The 24,688-nt window shown below is 64.1% G+C and overlaps 1 protein-coding gene across 1 annotated transcript; it reads left to right on the forward strand.

Moving 5' to 3' along the window:
• Nucleotides 1–23,882, forward strand: HHIPL1 (HHIP like 1). Its single transcript, XM_056113707.1, has 9 exons — nucleotides 1–271; nucleotides 7,568–8,214; nucleotides 10,710–10,853; nucleotides 12,647–12,975; nucleotides 14,218–14,344; nucleotides 15,560–15,705; nucleotides 18,794–18,875; nucleotides 21,155–21,237; nucleotides 23,315–23,882. The coding sequence occupies exons 1-9, from the start codon at nucleotides 8–10 to the stop codon at nucleotides 23,857–23,859; spliced, it is 2,367 nt and encodes a 788-aa protein (XP_055969682.1). The 5' UTR covers nucleotides 1–7; the 3' UTR covers nucleotides 23,860–23,882.
• The last annotated feature ends 806 nt before the right edge of the window (nucleotides 23,883–24,688 follow it).

Consider the following 24,688-nt stretch of genomic DNA (forward strand, 5'->3'; position numbering starts at 1 on the left):
GCGCGGCATGGCGGGGCGCGGGGCCGGGGCGCTGCTGGCGCTGCTGGCGCTGCGGGCGCTGGGCGCGGCTGGGCACCCGCAGTGCCTGGACTTCAGGCCGCCGTTCCGGCCGCCGCGGCCGCTGCGCTTCTGCGCGCAGTACTCGGCCTTCGGCTGCTGCACCCCCGAGCGCGACGAGGCGCTGGCCGGCCGCTTCGGGGCCCTGGCGGCGCGCGTGGACGCCGCCCAGTGGGCAGCCTGCGCGGGCTACGCGCTCGACCTGCTGTGCCAGGTGAGTTGCGCCGGGCAGGTGGCCCGCGGGGCGCCCCGGCTCTGGCGGTCCGGCTCGGCCCGGTGCGGAGCTCTGTGAGCTGGGGGGAGGGGGTTGGGGGCGGGGCGGGGGGCCTCTGGGCCTCAGTTTACCTGTGGGCAGAGAAGCCCGCGCTCCCGCAGTTTGGGGCCGCTGGCATGGATGGGCTCTCCACCCCCACCCACCCCCTGTTGGGTACCCAAGGGGACCTTATAGACGAGCTGGCCTGGGGGTGTCCGTGGCGTTGGGGGACGCAGCTACCTGGGACTGTCCCTCACCCCAGGTCTGAGCCCCCTCCAGGAAGGCTCTGCCCTTCAGGGTCCCCCCTGGTGAACCCCCCCAGTTGGAGGGTCCCCTGAGGCAGAGTCTGCTGCTGCCCTGGGCTGTGGGAGGGGGTCTCCATCACTCATGGGGGGCGCTCGGGGCTGGCGTGGATTCGGACACCTTAGCCCAGGTCCTGGCGGTCTGATCCTGGGAAGGCCTCTCTGCTTCCGTGGCACCAAAGTCGGGGTGGTCAGCGCGCCCCTCCCCGGTGCCCACACTGACCAAATGACACATGCCTGGGTTTGGCGGGAGATTCCAGTGGGGCTTTCTCTCTTGCCCATGGGAAGGGGCAGGGTGGGGGTGGAGGGGCCAATCAGAGAAAGCCAGAGAGGGGGTGCTTGGGGGCCTGTTCTGCCGCTTGGTGGCCACACTCTGGGCCCGGGGTGCAATGCGGGGTGATGGGGACCCTCCTGTGTGTGCATGAGTGTTTCTCGTGGCAGGAGAATCGGAAAGTTCCTGGACTGGGAACCCGCTGGGTGCAGTCCCAGAGCCGCTTCCTGAATTTCCTGAGCACTTACTCTGTGCCAGGCTCGGTGGGCAGCTGGGGTGGGAGATCCCCGCGGAGCTACCCTGGCCTTGAGCAGCCTTGAGTGTGTGTGTGTGTGGGGGGGAGGGCTGGTCCCTCTCCCCAGGCGTCTGGGAGTGACTTCATGTCTGGACAGAGCCTGGATGGGCAGCCCAGGCTCCATGACGCTTTCCTGGTGGGTTGGCGCTGGCAGCTGTGCTGGGACCACCCCAGAGTCATTGGGCTCTGCTGAGTCCTAGCCGCCAGGGTCTCCGAAGAACAGAGGACAGAGGGGGCTGGGAAGCCCCCTGCACTGTGATTCCCTCGAATCCCGCCCCTGCCTGGTACCCAGGATGTTCCCAACCCCCAGGTGCTTCTTAGCTGGAAGGTGCTTGTGCAGAGTCCTGTGGGGGACTCCCGAGCACTGCTCAGGGTTCCCATTGGAGATCCCCGGCCAGCTGCACCCGGGCTTCCATGTCCAGGCCTTCGGAGGGAACACTGCTGGACCTTTGTGCCAGGGGCCCCCAGGGCTCACAGGTGGGGCCGGGACCCCCCAGGTCTGGCATCTGTCATACCCCACCCTCAGGGCCTTCTCCATACTCTCCCAGCTCCAGTGCGGGGGCCCGTGCCCCCGGGGCTGCCATGAGATCTCTGCCGGGATCTTCCTGCTGACCACTGCCCTTCACAGCCCTGAGGCCCCGAGGCCACGCTGCTTCCAGAACCTCCAGGCAGGGTCCTCTGCAGGCCGGGCTGGGCAGGCACTGCCCCAGGGCCTAAGGGGCTCACGGGAAGTCCCCTGCCCAGCGTCAAATTCCCCCTTGCTCTGTCAGGACAGAGACGTGGGTTATTTCCAGGAAGCACCAAAGACTTCCCCAGGCCGACTAACATTGGGGTGGGGGATGCCTTGGGAGAATCCCAGGACGTTCTGGTTGGACAAGCCTGGGGGGGCTTCCTGGAAGAGGGAGCCTGGCATGGCCTCTTCTGAGTCCGTCTGTCTGAGCGATAGTCCAGCAGGTGCAACACAACCTCACTGGCCATGCTCTGAACACAGACCTTAAGGACACAGACCCAGGGCTGGAGCAATAGCACAGTGGGTAGGGCGTTTGCCTTGCATGCGGACAAATCGGGTTCGATTCCCAGCATCCCATATGGTCCCTAAGCTCAGAAGCCAGGGGGAACCCCTGTGCATTGCCGGGTGTGACCCAAAAAGCAAAAAAAAAAAAAAAAAGAACACAGACCCAGGGACACAGGCTGATGGGTGCAGCGTCCGATGGCTGACCGCCAGGCCCCCTCTGACCCCTTTGCCACACTGCCAGCAGTGACAGCCAGAGTCCACTCTCTGAAGTGTGGCGCTTGCCAGAACCCGCACAGGGTGTATGTGTGTGTGTGTGTGTGTGTGTGTGTGTGTGTGTGTGTATGATTGGAGCCGATCCTGGTTCTGAGCTCAGGACTGACCCTGGTGCTGCCCAAGGGACCACAGGCAGTGCCAGGGGTCTAATAGGGTCCCCCACTCAGTCCCTCCCCCAAGGCTCAAAGCATCCCGGCTGTAGGCGTTTGCTGGGCTCTGAGGGCGCTTTCCTGGCCTCAGTTGAGGGGGATGTTTGGTTGGTGGAAGGTGGACGGGCAGCTTAGCCTGCACACGGCCTGCTGGGCACTGCGGGACACTGAGCGGCAGCCCTGGCAGTCCCGGAGGACAGAGGTGTTAGTGCTCCCTGGGGCGATGTCGGGAATCGAACTCATGGTCTCCCGACTACCGGGCAGGTGTTCTGAGCCACTGTGCATCCCTGGGCCTCGACCTCCCTTTTCATTATTATCATTATTGTTTATTTTGGGTCACATCCTGCGATGCTCAGGGGTTCCTCCTGTCTCTGCACTCGGGAATTACTCCTGGCAGTGCTCAGGGGACCATATGGGATATCGGGGGTTGAACCCGGGTCAGCCGTGTGCAAGGCAAACACCCTCCCAGCTGTGCTCTCGTTCTGGCCCCTGACCTTCCTTCATGATGTCCCCACCTGTGCTGGACTCCCCAGAGCCCCAGTCCTGGAGGGTGCCCCCTCCAGGGGCGGCAGAGGTCCAGGGGGGTCTAGAACCCTGCCCGGGCAGGCAGTGACCCTCCTCTGGCCGGGGGAGGAGACGGCAGGAGTGGAGCCAGCTCAGCGCCGAAGGACAGCCCGGTGACCGCCGAGTGTGGTGGACAGAGGGTCATGGGCGGTGGGGAAGGTGGTGAGGGGGCGGGGATGTAGGGGTGGGGGAGCCGGGTCTCTGCGTATCACCCCAGCTGGAGCTCGTGTGTGCACGGGCAGTGGGGTCGGGCTGGCCTGGGCACAGGTCAGCCCCGCGTGAAGGTCCCAGAGCCCAGGGTGCCACTCTGATGGGCAGCAGTGGACGCCCTGTCACCCCTTCCTCCTCCTAGTTCTGGGTTGGCTTTGTCGTGCAGGGCCTGCTCGGGGCCTGGTGGACTCGCTGCTGTCCCCTGCCCCCGCCCCTGCTCCTGGTGGGAAACGTCTCTGGGACCCAGGCACGGTGTGGACGAGAGTTGTGGTGAGCGGCAGGGCCTGTCGGGTGTGAAGAACCTGGACCTACCTCACTGGGCCTGTGGCCAGATTTTTTTTTTCTTTTCTTTGTGAAGCAAGATCATTTTTTTTTCTTTATGGGTCACACCAAGCGATGCTCAGGGGTTCCTCCTGGCTCTGCACTCAGGAATTACTCCTGGCGGTGTTTGGGGGACCATATGGGATGCCGGGGGTCGAACCCAGGTCGGCCATGTGCAAGGCAAACGCCCTACCCACTATGCTATCGCTCCGGCCCCAACAAGATCATTTTTTATTGGCACTTGTTTAGAAAGATGTGAAGAGAGAGAGAGAGAGAGAGAGAGAGAGAGAGAGAGAGAGAGAGAAGGAGAGGGAGGGAGAGAGGGAGAAAGAGGGAGAGAGAGGGAAAGAGAGGGAGAGAGAGAGAAGAGAGAGGGAGAGAGAGAGAAAGGGAGAGAAAGAGGAAGGGAGAGAGAGAGGGAGAGAGGGAACAGATGGAGAGAGGAAGAGAGGGAGAGAGAGGAAGGGAGGGGGGAGAGAGAGGAGTGAGCAAGAGAGAGAGAGAGAGAGAGAGAGAGAAGTCTGTGTGTGAGAGAACCCGGTCTCCCCACATGAAAACGCGTGAATGGAGAAAGACCAGCGGGTGAGACAGACGCGGGTTCCGGGAGAGTCGTGGGCCGTGGCTGGTTTGCGTCTCTGTCCCTCCCCACCGTGCCGGGGTCACACTGATCCCTGCTTTGGAGATTGCGAAAGTGTGTGTGCACCCAGGCAGGGCCACTGACCCTCCAGCCCCGGGGCACCCTCACGGGTGGTGCCCAGCGCGGCCCGACACCCACGTCAGCGCGGCAGACGGAGGCCAGGCCAGCCGACTCCTGAGCACATGGCCACAGCCGCAGAGAGCAGACGGCGGCGGCGGCGTGACCAAAAGCCACGATCGCTGACTGGCGGAGGCCCCTGGCCGGTTGCCGGGGCTGGTGGCCAAGAGGGCAGCCTGCCAGGGTCCTGGGGGGCCGCCTCCTGGAACCCAGCCCGGGCCTGCCTGGGAGGGGCCAGGGTGCGTCTGGAGAAGTCGGCCCTCCTGGGGGGGGCACCCTGAGCCCCGTGGGGGGCAGGGCTAAGTCAGAGCCCATCTGGGCCTGGTGCTCTCCCGGGGTGGGGGGCATGGGGGGGAGGGGGACACAGAGATAAGATGTTCCAATGGGGCAGAGCCACAGGACAGCGGGAAGGGCGCTGGCCTTGCGCGCAGCCAAGTCAAACTACGGGATGTTGGATTCTGGCCATCCCATAGGGTCCCCTGAGCCCGCCAGAAGTGACCCCTGAGCACAGAGCCGGAGGGAACCCTTGAGCACAGCTGGGTGTAGCCCACAAAGCAGACAAATAAAAGGAGGAAGGGTGCTGGCAAGGTGGCAAGGTTGTACAGTGCTTGGCATGCTTGCCTGGCACACGGCGCCCACGGGTTCAGTCCTCAACGTCCGGTATGGCCCCCGGAGCACAGAGCCAGGAGTAACCCTGGAGCACCGCCGCGTGTGGCCCAAGCACCCAAAGGAAAAAGGATTACAAGAGTCCAGCTCCAAGGGCCAGCAGAGGGGACCTGAGAGATTAGGGGTGCAGAGGTGTCTGTTCTGGAGGATGGAGATGAGACGCCCCCCTCCCCCGGCCTCCCCGCGGGGTCTGCGTCCTGGCCCATGGCCTAGCTCCTTCCGCCCTGTCCACCGGAAGTCAGGTTCCCTGGAGGAGGTGATGAGGGTTTTCATCCTGCTCTGGGCGCTGAGGCCAGGCTGGGCAGACCCCCATGGGGGCGGGGGGACGGGCTGCAGGGGACAGCATGCAGACTCTCAGGGGTAAGCCCGGGGGCCCCTAGCCTGGATCTCCGGGGTGCGGTTACGGTGGACGCACACTCAGAAGTGACAAGGCCAAGGTGCAGCTTCACTTTTTGGTTTGGGGTCCCACCCAGCACCCTGAGATGTTGCTCAGGGTTCCCTCCTCCCTGCAGTGCTGGGCTGAGCTCCGGCCTCTGCATGCAAAGCCCATGTCCCAGCCCTTCCCACCAGCTCCGGCCCCTGCTGAGGGGTGGAGGGTGTTTCTTGGTTTCATCCGAGGCCGGGAGGAATGGGGGGGGGGTGGAGAAGGGGGTGGTCAGGGAAGGCTTCTTGGAGGACGTGTCCCTTGTGAAAGAATCTGCCTGAGAAGCTTTTTTTTTTGCTTTTTGGGTCACAACCGGCGATGCTCAGGGGTTACTCCTGGCTTTGCACTCAGGAATCACTCTTGGCAGTGCTCGGGGGCCCATATGGGATGCTGGGAATTGAACCCGGGTCGGCCTATTGCTCCAGCCTCAGAGAGAAGCTTTCTTTTTCCTTCTTTTCTTTTTGCTTTTGGTTTCTGGATCACACCAGGCTGCGGTCAGGATTTGCTCCTGACTCTGTGCTCAGGAATCTCTCCTGGCGGGGCTGGGGAGACCATATGGGAGGTGGGGGATCGAACCCATGCTGGTTGTACCCAAGGCAAGCGCCCTCCCCGCTGTGCTGTCTCTCGGGTCCCGGGAAAGGACTTATTGACCCCAAATGAAAGTAAGCTATTATTGGGGCCACAAAGAGGCAAGGTCACCCTGTACCCCCATATCCAGGTCTAACCACCCCCACCCCATCTCTGGCCCGCCCCCACCACCCGTTCCTGGGGACTGGGCCTCTGCATCACGGAGGTACCAGCACGTGAACTGAGGCTGTTGGCTGAGTTGAGCCCGCGGAGGAACATTCATCTAATCTCCATCACTTCAGTGTTTGTGTTGTTGCGGGGTGTGAGATGGCCTGGGAAAAATGCCAAGAATTGAACCCGGGTCAGCCACGCTGGCCGATCACTCCAGCCCCCAGGGAAAGTTTTTCAACATTCCTTATCACACTCCACTTGGCTTTATCGACCAACTTTCTCATTAGTCCAAGCCAGCGAGCGTATTTTTAGTACAGAAGCCGCTAACAATTCAAATTTTTCTCCGGGAGAGCTGGAGAGAGGTGCGTGTGGTGTCTGGTCTGCATCCAGGCTGTTCCCGGGTGTCCTCCCGCTGCATCCTTGGGGCACCTCGTCCTGCTCTCCTGCTCTCTGCTAACTCTGGGTCCCCTCATCAGGGCATCCCCGGGCAGAGGGGGCCACAGGGCTTGCCCAGGTCTGCGGGGGCTGCTTCTCCAGCATGTCTGAACTGCGTTTTGAAAGAATCTGCCTGAGAAGCTTTTTTTTTTTTGCTTTTTGGGTCACACCCAGCAATGCTCAGGGGTTACTCCTGGCTCATGTACTCAGGAATTACTCCTGGACCCTATGGGATGCTGGGAATCGAACCCGGGTCAGCCGTGTGCAAGGCAAATGCCCTACCTGCTGTGCCATCGCCCCAGCCCCTGAATGGTGTCCTTTTGTTCTTTTGGTTTATTCTGACTTTTGGACCATACCTGAGGAACTCAGTGCTTACTCCTGGCTCTGTGCTCAGGGTTTACTCCTGGTGGGGCTCAGGGGGATCTTTTATTTATTTATTTATTTATTTATTTATTTAGGGTCACACCCAGCTGTGCTCAGGGGTTCCTCCTGGCTCTGCACTCAGGAATTACTCCTGGCAGCGCTCTGGGGGGGGACCCTATGGGATGCTGGGAATCGAACCCGGGTCAGCCGTGTGCAAGGCAAACGACCTCCCCACTATGCTCTGGCTCCAGCCCGTCGTGGGGGATCTTACGGTGGTGCCTGGCATCAAACCTGGGTCAGCCTCTTACAGGGCCAGTGCCCTGACCACTGTCCTACTGGTCGGGCCGGAGCTGGGTCCTCCCTTCCAGCCTGCAGACAAGAGGGACGGGGGCGGGACTCGTGCCTGGGGCCCAGAGGGGCTCGGGGTTCGGCTCTTTAGGAGACTCGGGGCCAGCCCTGAGCGCGCTGTCCCCGCAGGAATGCTCGCCCTACGCCGCCCACCTGTACGACGCCGAGGACCCGTCCACGCCGCTGCGCTCGGTGCCCGGCCTCTGTGAGGACTACTGCCTGGACGTGTGGGCCACCTGCCGCGGCCTCTTCCGACACCTCTCGGACGACCGCGAGCTCTGGGCGCGGGAGGGCAGCCAGGCCGAGCTCTGCCGCTACCTGGCCCTGGACGACGCCGACTACTGCTACCCCAACCTGCTGGTGCAGGCGCACCTCAACGCCGACCTGGGCCAGGTGCGCGCGGACGCGCAGGGCTGCCTGCAGCTGTGCCTGGAGGAGGCGGCCCACGGGCTGCGCAACCCCGTGGCGCTGGTGCACGCGCACGACGGCACCCACCGCCTCTTCGTGGCCGAGCAGCTGGGGCTGGTGTGGGTGTACCTGCCCGACCGCGCGCGCCTGGCCGCGCCCTTCCTGAACCTCAGCCGCGCCGTGCTCACCTCGCCCTGGGAGGGCGACGAGCGCGGCTTCCTGGGGCTCGCCTTCCACCGCCAATTCCGCGACAACGGCCGCCTCTTCGTCTACTACTCCGTGGGCACCGACTTCCGCGAGCGCATCCGCATCAGCGAGTTCCGGGTCTCCGCGGAGGACGCGAATGTGGTGGACCACGAGTCTGAGAGGTGGTGGTCTCCGGGAGCCCCGCGCGGGGAGGCGAGGCTGCAGGGGTCTCGCGTGCCCCGCAGATACTGCCTCCGTCCTGGGGCACGGGCTGTCTGTCCCAGTCGGAGCCAGCGGGCACCCGTGCACTAGTCTGCGCTAGCCCGTACCACTGTGTGGAGTGTGCGCTGTACTCACCGGAAGGCCAGTATGGACCAGTATATGCTGCGCCAGTACACACCAGAACATACCCATGTACATCAGCATGCTCTATCCTGCAGCGGTGCATGCTGGCGTGCACCGGCATGCACGCACTGGCACGCACCGATTTGCACTGGTATGCACCAGCATTCACCAGCATGCTCCTGCAAGCACCAGCACTTACCAGCACTCACCAGTACACACCAGAATATACCAGCATTCACCAGTACACACCAGCACTCACCAGGACACACCAGCATGTTTCAGCATTCACTAGTACACACCAGCATTCACCAGTACACACCAGCATGTCCCAGCATTCACTAGTACACACCAGCACGTACCAGCATTCATCAGGACACACCAGCATTCACCAGTACACACCAGCATGTTTCAGCATTCACTAGTACACACCAGCATGTCCCAGCATTCACTAGTACACACCAGCACATACCAGCACTCACCAGTACACACCAGCATGTCCCAGCATTCACTAGTACACACCAGCACGTACCAGAATTCATCAGGACACACCAGCATTCACCAGTACACACCAGCATGTTTCAGCATTCACTAGTACACACCAGCATGTTTCAGCATTCACTAGTACACACCAGCATGTCCCAGCATTCACTAGTACACACCAGCACGTACCAGCACTCACCAATACACACCAGCATGTCCCAGCATTCACTAGTACACACCAGCACGTACCAGAATTCATCAGGACACACCATCATTCACCAGTACACACCAGCATGTTTCAGCATTCACTAGTACACACCAGCACTCACCAGTACACACCAGCACTCACCAGTACACACCAGCATGTTTCAGCATTCACTAGTACACACCAGCATTCCCCAGTACACACCAGCATGTCCCAGCATTCACTAGTACACACCAGCACATACCAGCACTCACCAGTACACACCAGCACTCACCAGTACACACCAGCATGTTTCAGCATTCACTAGTACACACCAGCACTCACCAGTACACACCAGCATGTCCCAGCATTCACTAGTACACACCAGCACGTACCAGCATTCACCAGTACACACCAGCATTCACCAGTACATGCCAACACTCACCAGTACACACCAGCACTTGCTAGCATTCACCAGTACCCACCAGCACTCAGCAGTACCCGCCAACACTCACCTGCAGCCCTGCCCCACGGCAGTCAGCAACACCCCCCCCAACAGAAAGCGCCCCCACACCAAGGGCACCAGCGAGCTGCACCCCCTCGTGTTCTAATATGCGTGGACGCATGAGGGGCCTATGCCCTGGGGCAGGGGTGGCTTGCAGACCGACCCGGGCGAGTGTCCTCACTCCCGTGTCCACTGGCCTGTGCTTCCTCCTCTTTGGTCCTCGCAAAACCCTGCGGTCAGAAGCATGGCCCCATGTCCGGAGGTTCAGCTCAGGGAGGTGACCGCTGACCCACACGGCTGGGGGCAGCCTCCCTGGGACCCCGGAGTGTCTGCTGCCTGAGCACAGCCCCCCTGCTGTCCTGAGTCCCCCTTCTTGTAGCGTCCACTGCCACATCCGGCCAGAGCGAGCTGGTAGGCAAGTGTGTGTGTGTGTGTGTGTGTGCATGGGCATTGTATGTGCATGTGTGTGTGAATATGTATTTGTGCATATGCGTATGTGATACGTGTGTGTTATGGGTATATGTGTGTATGTGAAATTGTGCGCGTGTGTGTGTCTCTGTGTGTCCGCCATTTCCCCCGAGGCAGTGAAGGTGGCCCAAGGCGAGTGTGGACCAGAGTCTGCACCTCCCACCCGCTCGCAGCGGGGGCCAGGGGACCCCTAAACTAGCCAGCTGGTTCCAGGTCTCTGATCGTGAAGAAGTCAAGTGTCTGGGTCCATTTCTTTTTTCCTTTTGTTTTAAAGCAGTTAATTTGGAATTTGGGAGTTGCACCCGGGATGGCCAGGGCTACCTCCGGGCTCTACTCTCAGGGGTCAGGGATGGCCCCTGGCCGGGCGGGGGACAGAGCCAAGATCAGTCAGTGGCCTCCTGCTACGGCTCCCGCCAGGTTTCAGGATTTTAAACCCCTTTGTCTGTGGTTCCGGAGACCAGAGACCACAGTCACGCACACTTGGTCCAGCCGGGGGACCACGACCACGGGAGCTGGTGCTGGGGTGAGCTCGGACCCTCGCTGGCTTGCAAGGGGCCTTGCTCCTGAGCGTCTGCCAGGCCCTTATTTTGCAGGGGGCATCCCCGGGGAGAAGCTCAGGCCGGGCCCGGCTGTGCTTGGCCGAGATGGTGATTGGTGCGTGTTTGTTTGTGGTGGGGGCTTTGCGGGCCTCACAGGATCATCCTGGAGATTGCAGAACCGGCCTCGAACCACAACGGGGGCCAGCTGCTCTTCGGCGAGGATGGCTACCTCTACATTTTCACCGGAGACGGGGGCATGGCCGGAGACCCCTTTGGCAAATTTGGAAATTCCCAAAACAAGTATGTTCCCTTTGGGGAGGGCGGGAGAGAAAGTTAAGAGGCTCACCCCACAGCCTGCTGGCCCTGCTTTAATCCCTGCACCTATGGGGCTCTCCTGAGCACTGCTAGGAGAGCAGTGCTGATCACTTCTAGGAGAGTAGCACCTGAGCACTGTTAGGAGAGCAGGACCATGAGTAGCCCTGAGCAGGCAGCTGTGTGCCCAGAGGTGCTCATGGGTGAAGCAAGGAGGAGGAGGAGGAAGAAGAGGTGGAGCAGGAGGAGAAGGAAGAGGAGGAGGAGGAAGAGGAGGAGGACGGGGGAAAGGAGGGGGGAGAGAGGGGGGAGAGCGATATGGAGAGAGAAGGTGAGAGGGAGAGAGGGAGGAGAGAAGGGAAGGATGGAGAGAGGGAGAGAGATGGAGGGAGAGAGGGAGGGAGGGCAGGGGAGGGGGGAGACGGGGCTCCCAGGGCTGCTGTGAGCTCCCCTTGCCTAAGGATCTCCCCGCCCAGAACTCCAGTTCCATCTCTGAGGCCGGGGTGGCCAGTGGAACGCAGGGTGCCCTGGCCGCAGCGGAGACTGTCCAATCTCTGTCCCCGTGTGGCTCCCCCAGGTGACAGAGAGCAAGGACCCCCACCTAGGGGTCCAGCGCGCTGCTCTCTCCCGCCCTGTGTCACTCAGGCACGTGACTGATGCCCCAGACGCACCAGTCTCCGGGTTGCAGGTGCAGAAATGAGACTCGCAAACTCTTCCCGCCTTCTGGCTGGGCACTGGGGGTCATAGGTGGGCCCAGACAGGCAGAGAAAGCGTCAAAGAGCCACGTTTCGCTCTAGGTCAGCCCACCTGCAGGCGGGACAGAGGGGCTGCACCCTAGGGCAGGGGGGCTGAGGGTTGGGGGGGGCGCGGGAAAGAGCTTGGCTTTGGGGGCTGGGCTCAGGCTACCACCCTGTGCATCTGGGATCTTCTTCTTGTTTGGGGACCACAGCCGGCTGTGCTCAGGGCTGACTCCTGCTCTGTGCCCAGCGCTCACTCCTGGTGGGGCTCCAGGGACTCTGTGGGTGCCGGGAATCGAACCTGCGTCAGCCACGTGCAAGGCCAGGGCCCCGCCTTCTGTGCTATGGCCCTGGCCCCTGGATCTGTGACCTTTCAAGCCCCACCTGTGAAATGGGGGGTCACAGTAGGACCCCCACCCTGAAAGGCTGGTTATGAGGGTGTTTTGGGTGTGCTTCTGTTTTGGAGAACACCTGGAAGTGCTCAGGGCTCACTCCGGGCTCTGTGCTGAGGGGTCCCGCCTATGGGTGTGGGGGCTCCAACCCAGAGCAGTCCCGCCCTTTGTACTCTCTCCAGCTGCTGGTTTGGGTTCGTTCGGGGCTACAGCCAGTGCTCAGGGGCTGCCTGGTGAGGGCTCAGCTGGCCACACAGTGCCAGGCACTGACCTCGGGCATGCAGCGTGCAGGTCAGCGCTCAACGCTTTGAGCCCTCTCAAAGACGCGCTGCGGGGGCTGGAGCAATAGCACAGCGGACCTAGGTTCGATTCCCAGCATCCCATAGGGTCCCCCGAGCACCGCCAGAAGTAATTCCTGAGTGCATGAACCAGGAGTAACCCCTGTGCATTGCCGGGTGTGACCCAAAAAGAAAAAACAAAAAAAGACGCGCTGCGGGTGTCAGCACAGGGACCTGGACCCACCCCTGAAGGCCTGTGGGGGGAGGGGACGGGGGACCCCCGAGGTGACTGGCCTCGCTGGGTCTGACCTGGCACCGCCCGCCGGGTGGGGGTCGCAGCGGGTCCCCAGCCGGCGCCTCCCCGACCCCCGCAGGTCGGCGCTGCTGGGCAAGGTGCTGCGCCTGGACGTGGACCCCGCGGCCCGCGACCCCCCGTACCGCATCCCGCCCGACAACCCGTTCGTGCGCGACCCCGCGGCGCGGCCCGAGGTCTACGCGCTGGGCGTGCGCAACATGTGGCGATGCTCCTTCGACCGCGGCGACCCCGCCACAGGCGCGGGCCGCGGGCGCCTCTTCTGCGGGGACGTGGGCCAGAACCGCTTCGAGGAGGTGGACCTGGTGGAGCGCGGCCGCAACTACGGGTGGCGCGCGCGGGAGGGCTTCGAGTGCTACGACCGCAGCCTGTGCGCCAACGCCTCGCTGGGTGACGCCGCGCCCCGCGCCCCCCGCCCCGCCCACCAACCCCCACGCCCCAGCCCTGCCTGACCCCCCCCCCCGCACCCCTGCCCAGCGCCCCCCACGCCCCAATCTGCCCGCTCCCCCCCCCCCCCCGCGCACCCGCCCTGCCTGTCCCCCACGCATCCCTGCCCAGCGTTCCCACACCCCGACCCTGCCCGCCGCCCCCCCCCCCGTCCCACCTTGCCCACCAACCCCTCACGCCCCAGCCCTGCCCACTCCCTGCGCCCCAGCCCTGCCTGACCCCCGCACCCCTGCCCTGCCCAGCGCCCCCCACGCCCCAACCCTGCCCGCCCCCCCTGCGCCCCACCCTGACCACCAACCCCCGCGCGCCCGCTCTGCCCGCCCCCTGCGCCCCAGCCCTGCCTGACCCCCCGCCCGCATCCCCGCCCCGCCCAGCGCCCCCATGCCCCGACCCTGCCCGCCCCACCCCAGGCCCCACCCTGCCCGCCCCCACCCTACCCACCAACCCCCCCACGCCCCAGCCCTGCCCGCCCCCACACTCCCCGCTCTGCCCAAACCCCCCACACTCGGACCCTGCCTGTCCCCCATCCCACCCACCCCCGTGCCCCTTCCCTGCCCAACGCCCCCTGCCGCCCCGCCCCCCCACCCCCGCCCTGTCCGCCCCCAGCAAGCCGGCCCTGCCCGCTCTACCTGTTCCCCTGCCCACTCCTGCTTCTACCCCTGCCTATTCTTCCCGCCTTCTCCACCAGCCTTGCCCACCCGACCAACCCTGCCCCCCCACCTCCACCTGCACCCCCGCCCCTCCCCCCACCTCCTGAGTCCCCTTCCACCCCCCCTTGCTCCTCCCTGCTCACCCTGCGACCCTTCCCTACCCACCCCTGTCAGCATCAGTGCTGCCCAGGGAACCCTGCACCTTGCTGTGTGCCATACCCGGGTCTCACCCATGACGCGCCTGGGGACCCTCTTGGCACCTGCTCCCCTCCCTGCATCCCTAAATAACGATTTCCATCGGGGACATCTCTCCCCAACTCTGCTCCCCCGGGGACCCCGACCCGGACCCCTCCGCTCCCGCACTGTGACCCTCCCCTCTCCAGATTCCTGCTCCCGTCCCCACAAACCCAGGTCCCTCGGCCTTGCCAGCCGGTCACTCCTCCCTCGGGGGCCGTTAGGGTTCCTCTTCCCCCACCCGGTCCTGCGTGGCTCTGTGGGTGGCCCGGACACCACTCACCCCGCTGTCCCCCTGCAGATGACGTGCTGCCCATCTTCGCCTACCCACACAAGCTGGGCAAGTCTGTCACGGGGGGCTACGTGTACCGCGGCTGCGAGTACCCCAACCTGAATGGACTCTACATTTTTGGAGATTTCATGAGCGGGTAAGTGGCTTGGGCTCCAAGACCCACCTTGTACCCTGACGGCTGCTGCCAGGGGCTCGGGGCCTGCCCGGGACCCCAGGAGGAGGCCAGCAGGTGCCCCTGGTGAAGGCTGGGGTCTTTCAGACTCTCATCTTCCCCCAAGACTTTGCTGGCCCCCAGTGCCCCGGGCACCGCCAGAGCCTTGCAGAGCAGCTGATGGCCTTGGCGTGGGTCGCACTCTTGTGGCTATTGGGGGCTTATGTGACGTGGGCAGGAGGGGGGCGCAGCCTCGAGAAGGGACCCTGCTGTTCCCAGTCTGTCCACTGTGTCCCCCAGCATTCCTGAGGGGACTCCTGTCCTGAGGGCTGCATGTCCCCCCACTCACACACACGCATGAACACACATGCACACACACATGCACACACGTGCATGCACACCCTGTGCATACACACATGCACACTCACATGCACATACATGTACAAACATGCACACATGCACACATGCACTCACACTCACATGCATATGCATGCACACATGCACACACACATGCGCACACACGTGCATACGCACATGCACATACACACGCACACACTCACATGCACACACTTGTACACACACATGCACACGCGTGCACTCACATGCATATGCATGCACACACATGCGCACACACATGTGCATACGCACATGCACACACATGCAAACACGCACTCACACACGCGCACACACACGTGCATACACCACTCACACATGTGCACACACATGCACAGAGTCACATGCACATGCATACACACACACGCACACACACACATGCACACACACACAGAAGTCGTCACACCGCACCCCAGCTCCGCGTGTTCTGCTGGAGTGGGATGCTCCCTGCACCTGATCTCTCAGGCGCGTGGGGAAGCCAGGCCGACCCCCGCCAGGCCCTGCGGGTCTCAGAGATGAAGAGCCAAGCGAGTTTGTTTGTTGGGGAAACGGGAGCCGAAGCGTTTTTGCACCCAGCGATTGTGCCACGTCAGGCCTCAGCGTGGTCTGGGAGCCGCCGCGGGGCGAGCTCTGTGCCCGGCCCCACGACTCCTGCCATGGCAGAGGGGCGGGCTGCTGCCCACGAGGCCACCGGGAGAGGGCTCTGGGCATCCCGGCTGCCCGGGAGGGGGGCTCAGGTCGCGGGGGCGGGCAGCCCCCGGAAGGCATGACGCTGGGCTCGCCCCCACAGCTCAGCGTCCCCCGCAGGCGCCTCATGTCGCTCCGGGAGCACGCGGAGACGGGCCAGTGGCGCTACAGTGAGATCTGCATGGGCCAGGGCCAGACCTGCGCCTTCCCGGGCCTCATCAACCACTACCACCGGCACATCATCTCCTTCGGGGAGGACGAGGCCGGTGAGCGCCCCCTGCTGGCGGGGGGAGGACGAGGCGGGGAGCGCCCCCTGCTGGCCAGGGAAGGATGAGGCGGGGAGCGCCCCCTGCTTGTGGAAGCAGGACGAGGCGGGTAGTGCCCCCTGCTGGCCTGGGGAGGACGAGACTGGGGAGCGCCCCCTGCTGGCAGATGGGATGAACGAGGTGAGGGACCTGCTGGTCAGGGGCGGACAGGGCCGGGGAGCGCCCCTGCTGGCTGGGGGAGGACGAGGCGGTGAGCGCCCCCTGCTGGCCAGGGAAGGACGAGGCGGGGAGCGCCCCCTGCTGGCCAGGGAAGGATGAGGCGGGGAGCGCCCCCTGCTTGTAGCGGCAGGACGAGGGGGGTAGTGCCCCCTGCTGGCCTGGGGAGGACGAGACTGGGGAGCGCCCCCTGCTGGCAGATGGGATGAACGAGGTGAGGGACCTGCTGGTCAGGGGCGGACAGGGCCGGGGAGCGCCCCTGCTGGCTGGGGGAGGGCGAGGAGGGGAGCGCCTCCTGCTGGCGGGGGGATGACAAGGCCTGGGAGCACCCCCTGCTGGTCGGCAGGAGGATGAGCTCAGGGAGCGCCCCCTGCTGGCGGGGGATGACAAAGCCTGGGAGCACCCCCCTGCTGGTCGGCAGGAGGATGAGCTCAGGGAGCGCCCCCTGCTGGCAGGGGATGACAAGGCCTGGGAGCACCCCCTGCTGGTCGGCAGGAGGATGAGCTCAGGGAGCACCCCCTGCTGGCGGGGGATGACAAGGCCTGGGAGTACCCCCTGCTGGTCAGCAGGAGGATGAGCTCAGGGAGCACCCCCTGCTGGCCTGGGGAGGATGAGGAGGCGGAGGGCCCCCTGCTGGTGGGGATCTGAAAGCCCCCGGGTCTCAAGTCTGAAGGGCCCAAGAGTCTGCTGCTCATGGGAAGGTGGGCGAGAAGGTCCCAGCACCGGCAGGGGTGGGCGGGTGTAGAGCCTCGGGCACCAGTGGGTGGGACGGATGTAAACTTGGCCTGGAAACAAATCCTGGACACTAGAGCCCCCTCCGGGTTCCCGATGGCGGCCCATGGGACCTGTGAATGAGCCCCATCTTCCCCGGGGTGGGCACCCTCTTGCCTGGCGGTGGGGCTGCCCCCTCGGGACTGTTTTCAGCCATGGGTGGGTGGTGGAGGGGTGAGGAGAAGGGGTCAGGGGGCTGGGCCCGGCTCCCGCCTCTGGCCTTTGTCCTCAGCCTGGGATTGTTCCTGACAGCGGGGGCTGATGCATGCTTGGGGGTTGCTAGGCAATGCCCACCCAGGGGCCCTTTCAAGGGGTGGCCCCCGCGGGCCCAGAGCCCAGAGCCTTCCAGGGCCCGGGCTGGGAAAGTTTTGTGGAGTTTTGACCCGCCAGAATGAGAATCTCCCAGCAGCGGCCCCAGTGCCCACCCCCATGTCCCCACGGGGCCCCAGAAGCCCTTTTACTTGGCCAGTAAGGGGTTAATGTGGGAAGGAGGGGGGTCTGCTCCCTCCTGCCTCACACACACACGTACACACACTCACATGCATATACACTTTTGCATGCTTGCACAAATACATACACATACATTCCACTCACACATATACATGTTATATACACGCATAACATTCTCACACACACATGCATGCACATGTACATGCACGCATGCACACGAATGTGCAGACACAAATGCATACTCACGCACGCACACACACATATGCACACACAGTCAAGGCCTGGCAGTACAGTGCAGACACATATACATACTCACGTGCACACACACACACACACACACATGCACACACAATCAAGGCCTGGCTGTACGGTTCCCAGGCCCTTCCTCAAAGGACACTAGGACCAGAAGGACAAACAGAAAGGACTGTCCCTTCTCGAGCCGTATGTGGCCCCGGAAGGTGCTGATCCCGGGGCCCCCGCCGGCCTCGCCCCCTCCACCTTCTGTCTCTGCAGGTCCTCTCCATGCCTGAGAAGTGTGAGCCCCTCCTCCCCCATGCCCGGCAGGACCCTGGGGCCAGTGCTGATGGGGTCCCTCTGCCCATCATGTCTGGAAGGGACCTCGGAGTGTGCCTGGGGCAACTCTGGCACTTTCCAGCTGGGGAACTGGGACCAGCTGGTCCCGGGGACCAGCCAGGCCTCCTAGAGAGGCTTCCAGCTGGCCTGGCCCTGAGAGGAGGGGGGCAGGGGGGAGGGGGGCTGCGCATGCTTGGGGGCTGCAGGGTGCACTCCTGAACACACAGTACCCACTTCCTCCTGCAGGGGGGGTGGCATCACCATGTGACTTCTTGACCCCCTTTCCACCCCGAAGCCTGCCCAGTCACCATTCAGCACCCGAAGCTCCCACCCTCAAGTGTCTTCCCTTCCTGGAAACCCCCCCACAACGGCCCCCCCCCCCGCTCCCTGGGCCTTGAGCCTCACCGCCACCTCCAGGCAGCCCTCCCTGACTACTCTTCACCACCACCCACCCAGCCTTCCCCTGGGGAAACATCCCGTCTGCAGCTATGGGAGCTCCTGCTGCTGCCCCTGACACCCAAGTGCATAGGTGTGGCCCTGCATAGGTGTGGCCCTGGGACAGCTCATGTCCCCATGTCCCCGGCCTGGCTTACTCATGCACCAGCTGTGTGATGTTGGAGTGTTCACTTGACCTCTCTGAGCCTGTTCCCACCTGGAAGATGGGGATGATGTGGCCCCAGCAATGTGGGAATGGGCCTTTCCCATGGGGATCAGGGCACGTTTTTACCGGAACCCCAAAGCTATGGCAGAAATGGAGGCTCCGAAGGGACCATCTGAGACCTGGGTGACGGTGGCAGTGACAAGGGCCACATGCGGGTCCCACGGGTGCATTCAGGCTCAGGGTGTGCTTAGCACCCTGACTCTTCCCATGGGGTGTGCCCAGGTAGGGGGAGGCAGGGAAAAGTCAGGGCGCAGAGATCAGGAGGTCACTGCCTGCCGGATGCCCAGAGCGGGTGGTGAGTCGGGAGCCAGAGTCCCGTCTGGGTGGTCCCCGAGTGAGCCCCTCACAGCTGGGCTGTCGGGGTCCCCCATCCTGGGCGGCTCCCGTCCACCTCCTCACGCCTGCCTCTTCCCCCAGGGGAGCTGTACTTCCTGTCCACGGCTGTGCCCAGCGCAACGGCTGCCCGTGGGGTTGTGTACAAAGTGATCGACCCCTCCAGGTGAGAGCCCACCTGGCCTGGGCAGACTGGACAGGGCAGCCCGGCCGGGGGGAGGGGGGCACGGGGCAGGCCAGGGGCGCTGGGCCCTGCCAGCTCCACGTCTAGCTTTGCCCCACAGCGGAGGGGACCGTGGAGAGGGCCGGGGCCCAAAAGCCACACTTGGTAAAGAGGGAATGCTTAGGACCTGCAGGGAGCAGGGGATCAAACTCGGGGACCCACGTATGCTGGACCCTTGTCCCCGCGGCTGACCCCCAGGGCTCGGGACATGTGCATGCGGGTTTTTTTTTTTTTTGCTTTTTGGGTCACACCTGGCGATGCTCAGGGCTGACTCCTGGCTCTGTACTCAGGAATTACTCCTGGCAGTGCTCAGGGGACCATATGGGATACTGGGAATCGAACCTGGGTTGGCCGCATGCAAGGCAAACGCCCTACCTGCTGTGCTATTGCTCCAGTCCCTTGATTTTTAGTTTTTTGGTTTTAGAACCACACCCAGCAGTGCTCAGGACGTACTCCTGGCTCTGTGCTCAGGAATCACTCCTGGCAGTGCTCAGGGGTGCTGGGGATCAAAACCCAGCTGGACGTCCTCTCCGCTGACCTATGCATACATACTGAGGGGGGACACCAGCCATGCCTGAGGGTCATGCTCGGTGGCCCTGGGGAGTGGACAGTCCCGGGATGAGAGCTGGGCACCAGGCTGGACCTCAGGTCTTTGACTGGCCTGGCAAGGAGCCAGCCCAGACCCTAGGGTCAGGTTTTTTTTTTTTCTTTTTGGGTCACACACCTGGCGATGCACAAGGGTTACTTCTGGCTCATGGACTCAGGAATTACTCCTGGCAGTGCTCGGGGGACCGTATGGGATGCTGGGAGTCAAACCCGGGTCTGCTGCGTGCAAGGCAAACGCCCTACCTGCTGTGCTATCGCTCCAGCCCCAGGTCAGGTCTTTATACTTTAGAATTCTTTGGAGCTGGACGTGAGCGGCAGGGATGGCGGTATTTCTCGTTACTCCTGCGCCCGCTCGGCAGACCACCAGGCCCACCCGGTCAGCTAAACTCCAGCCGCGCCCCCGCCTGGCCTCTGCGTCCTGTCTCCTGGTCCCCGCAGCTTGCTCTGGTGGGGACGGTCTGCCACCAGGAGTCCCTGTCTGCAGCACCTCCGCCTCCTTCCACCACCTCCTGAGGTGCCTCTGGGCGTCCCGGGGCCTGGCGTTGGGCTGTGTCATCTATTTGCCCCATTTTTGCACAAATAGTCCTGCTTGCAACATCCCTCGCAGGGGGGCCGAGATTGTCACTGGGCTCCCCGTGTCCTGGCTGGCCTGTCCACGCCTCGGACGCTGAGCTGGTTGCTGGTTTGTTTTTGGCCTGAGCCCACGGGGCCAGAACCGTCCTGGATTCTGGTCGGGGAGCGGGGTGGGGGAGGGGAGAAGTGACCTTCCGGCCCTCCTGCGCTGCCCGCACACGCTGACACGAACAGCGCCCCCTTCAGGAGAGTGAAAAATTACTTCGCTTGGGTTGTGGGAGCCACACCCAGCAGTGCTCAGGGGGCCAAGGGTGTGCCAAGGGTGGGGGTGGACCCCGGGCATGCCGGGGTCAGTGCCGACAGCGTCTCCCGGGCCCCCTGAGGAAGGTTTTAATGTCATTTCCTTACGGACGAAACTGAACAGGGCCGTTCCCTGTAGCGGAGGCTGCCAACCCGGCCCAGCTCCGCCCAGCCTGCTGGGGCTCTTCAACCCCCTTGGCTTCCCTGCCTCGGGGCATCCTGGGGACCCCTGTCGGGCTGATGAAACTATGACATTTCTGCCCCAAGCTGGACAGCGTGGGTCCCCCATAACCCCCCAGATCTGCAGCCCCAAAGCCATGAAAGTGAGGGTCCAGCCTTTGGGGGCCCCAAGTCCAGGAGACTCAGACTCCTGTGCTCACCTTCCTCCCCGCTTCCCTAAGCAGAGAACACTCCCTGCCTCAGTGCCCGCAGAAACACAGACCCCGGGGCTGGAGCTATAACACAGCGGGTAGGGCGTTTGCCTTGCACACGGCCGACGCGGGTTCGATTCCCAGCATCCCATAGGGTCCCCCAAGCACTGCCAGGAGTGATTCCTGAATGCAGAGCCAAGAGTAACTCCTGAGCAATACTGAGTGTGACCCCCCAAAAAAAATAAAAGAAAGAATGAAAGAAAGAAACAGCTGCAGGGGGAGAGGTGTCTGCAGGGGTGCAGAAGTGGCACCGTCTCTGCTCCTGAGCCCTGCCCTCTTCCCCGGCCCTGACTTCCTCCTGTGTGTTGGCAGGCGGGCACCCCCGGGCAAGTGCCAGATTGAGCCCACTGAGGTGAAGGTGAAGAGCCGCCTCATCCCCTTCGTGCCCAAGGAAAGTAAGTACTAGCGGGCGGGCAGGAGGGGCGCCTGCAGCCCCCCACTTCCCCACCCGGCCTCCGGGGCTGTCTGGACTCCTCCAGCCCACACCTGCCACACCCGACACATCAGTGCCAGGCCCCAGGCCCTGGTGTGCGCCGTGCCAGGGTCAGGGCTGAGGCGGGGGCTGAAATGTGCCAGGCCCAGCAGGGCGGGCAGAGGGCGAGGCCCCAAGTCCAGCCGTGCCAGGCACGGCCCAGCCGCCTTTCCGGGAGGCCTGTTGTGGGGAGGGGGGAGCCCCATGGAGAGTCTCGGGGACGGGTTCCCAGCAGCCCCCCAGGGAGGTGGACTTAGGGCCCGGCTGGACAGCTGCCCCCAGAGTCGAGCACTGACCAGCATGGGGCAGGGTGAGGCGGGAGCCACCCCTGGGCTTGGTCTTCTAGTTCTTTTTTTTTTTCCTTTTTGGGTCACACCCAGCAATGCACAGGGGTTACTCCTGGCTCTGCACTCAGGAGTTACTCCTGGCGGTGCTCGGGGGACCATATGGGATGCTGGGAATCAAACCCGGGTCAGCTGCGTGCAAGGCAAACACCCTACCCGCTGTGCTATCACCCCAGCCCCCTTCTAGTTCTTTTTATTAGTTGTTTTTTGGGGGGCTGCTCCCAGCTGTGTTTGGGTGGTGCTGGGGGTCTCCCTGCACACACAGCCTGTGCTCAGCCTGCAGGGTACTCTCTGGCCCGACTTTTTTTTTTTTTTGCTTTTTGGGTCACATTCAGAGTTGTATGGGGTGCACAGGGATCATATGGGATGCTGGATGCTGGGAATCGAACCCGGGTCGACCGTGTGCAAGGCAAATGTCCTCCCGCTGTGCTATCGCTCTAGCCCCTGGCCCGACTTTCTTTTCTGCTGGTTTGGTTTGGGTTTGGGGCAGCCCCTGGCTCTGCTCAGGCGTCACTGCTGGTGGTGCCTGGGACCAGCACGGGCACCTGGAGGGCCCCCGCTGTCCTCTGTCCCTTCCCTTTATTCCTTTGCCCCTCTGGGAACCCAGGGGCCTGGATTCGTGGCTCCGAGCCCAGGGTCCCTGTCTCCCGGCGAGCAGGACCTGAGGCATCTGCCAACTGGAACTGTGGGCCCCTGCTTCTCAAAGCCACAGACTCCCCTGCCCGGGGCCAGGGTGCTCCAGCAGATCCTTGGGGGCAAGGGGCTTGGGGGGGGCAGAGAACGGGGAGGTTGGGCATCTGGGTGATGGGGCACCAGCCCAGTGGGGGAAGGGGTGTCTGGGTGGTGGGGGCACCAGCCCGGTGGGGGAAGGGGTGTCTGGGTGGTGGGGGCACCAGCCCCATGGGAAGAAGGGCGCTGGGCGTTGGGAAGCTCTGGTTCCAGGGCTGGGACCTGCTGTGGGTGGGACCCTGGGGCTCAGAGCAGCCCAACCCCTGCCTGGCTGCCCCAGGTCTGGGGGCAAAGGTGTGGCCATCCCGGCATCCTAGGGCTATGAGCCCTTCTCTGAAGGTTCAGAGGTGTCTGGGCGGTGGCTGCCAGCCCCTGCCTGCCGTCATGGGGGTCCTTTCTCAGCCCTCGTCAGGGAGTCCATGGGGATTGGCCCAGATGGGCCGAGGGCTGAGCTGCTGTCCCTGAGACTCGCCCCATGTGACCCCGTGTCTGGGGTACCGGCTCCTCGCTGGGCCTGTCTACTTGGGTATGCTGGAGGGGGGGGCGTTCTGGGAAGTGACCTCTCTGCCTCATCCCTGCCCGCCCTGGGCCCCTGGGTCCCAGCTTCCCCCAGCTCCTGCTGGTCCTCCTGAGGGGGCCCGGGCAGGTCTCGGGCTGCAAATCTGGGGGGACAGGGGCAGGGTCCAGGTGCTGGATTGTCCCCTGCCAGCAGAACTGGCCCAGTCCTCAGCAGCTGGGTCCAGATGAGTCTGGACCCATCACCCCTCTGCCCCTCGTGAGCCAGGGCTCAGAGTGAGGGTTCGGCTAGGCGCAGGGAGGGGGTCCCGGGAGGGCGGGCAGGTCTGGGTTCCAGGCACTGAAGTGGGGGCTGGGGCTTCGGTCTGGGGTCTGGGTCCCCCTGACGGGCTGTTCCCACCTCCTGCACAGAGTTCATCCGGAGGCCCGAGGGCACCCGGCGCCCGCCAGCGCGCGCGCCCACGCAGCCGCCCCGCCGCGGCAGCCGCCCCACGGCCGCCCCGTCGGGGTCCACGCGGCGACCGCCCCGCCCCACGCGGCGGCCCGGGGGCCGGAAGGGCAACCAGGGGCGGGCCCGCGGCCGGCCGAGCCCCACGGACCACCCTGCGCCCCGCCGCGGCGCCGTGCGCCTGGTGTCCCCCGCCGGCCTGGGCCCGGGCAGCGGGCGCGTGGAGGTGTTCGCGGGCGGCCGCTGGGGCACGGTGTGCGACGACGCGTGGGACAGTCGCGCGGCCACCGTGGTGTGCCGCCAGCTGGGCTTCGCGCACGCCGTGCGGGCCGCCAAGCGCGCCGAGTTCGGGGAGGGCCGCGCGCTGCCCATCCTGCTGGACGACGTACGCTGCACGGGCGCCGAGGCCAACCTGCTGGACTGCAGCCACCGGGGCGTGGGCCGCCACAATTGCGGCCACCAGGAGGACGCCGGCGTGGTCTGCAGCCACCACGAGCCGGGCCCCTAGCCGCCGCGGAGCCCGGACGGACGCGCCCCCAGCCGCCTCTCCAAGCTGAGCTGCGCTCCCCTGCGCACCCCAAAGGGCTCCGGGTGGCCTGGCCTCCCGGCATCGCGAGTGAAAGCAGCAACTCGGCGGGAGAGCGTCCACTCTCCCAGGCAGACACAGCTGCTGGCCACATTAACAGAGGTCTACCCTGGAGGCTGGAGGAGGCGGAGGAAAGCAGCCCAGGACTGGTGGCCAAAGAGGACGGAGGGTGTCAGCCTGGTGCTCCCAGGTGGCCTGGGGCAAGGCTCCCCTGGGAGGGGAGGCTGACCTCGGAAAGCAGTCAAGGGGTGGCCACCCCCCAGCACCGGCCTCCCCCACCCCGAGATGCCGCCTACGGTGGCTAGACTGAGCCCATTCGCCCGTGACTGGGAGGATGTCGGGTCTCCACTCAAGCTGTGCCACCGTGCCCATCCCCGCCCCCGCTGTCCTGGCCAGATACGTCTCTTGGTGAGACATCTCATCTCCAAGGCCCCAAACAGCCCTGTTGCCGCCGCCCTCTGCCAGGGGGTGGGGGGCGGGCACTGGGAGGCGCCTGGGCCCCGCCCCCTCCAGACGGAGCCACAGAGTTGGTGCCAGGGACCCCAGGGCCACAGAAGTGGGTTCAGCCTCCGCCAGGAGACAGCGCATGCCCAGGGCTTCTGGACCCCACCCCCCACCGGGTGCCATCGTGAGAGTTGGGTGGGTACCAGGCTGAGCCTGAGTCTGCCGGGCTGCTAGAAGGATGGGTCAGCCTTGGGATCCCCCCTCTGCCCCGCACAGCGCCCGGCCAGCCTGTCCTGGAGGGTGGGCG

This window comes from Sorex fumeus, unplaced genomic scaffold (genome assembly GCF_029834395.1).
Source record: "Sorex fumeus unplaced genomic scaffold, SorFum_2.1 ptg000022l, whole genome shotgun sequence".
NCBI lineage: Eukaryota > Metazoa > Chordata > Mammalia > Eulipotyphla > Soricidae > Sorex > Sorex fumeus.

Excerpts from the sequence above, each read along its gene's own strand:
- HHIPL1 (XM_056113707.1), top strand. The coding sequence starts at position 8 with ATGGCGGGGCGCGGGGCCGGGGCGCTGCTGGCGCTGCTGGCGCTGCGG. Across the intron at positions 10,854-12,646 it reads TTTGGAAATTCCCAAAACAA|GTCGGCGCTGCTGGGCAAGG; the intron begins GTATGTTCCCTT and ends CGACCCCCGCAG. Across the intron at positions 21,238-23,314 it reads CCCCTTCGTGCCCAAGGAAA|AGTTCATCCGGAGGCCCGAG; the intron begins GTAAGTACTAGC and ends CCTCCTGCACAG.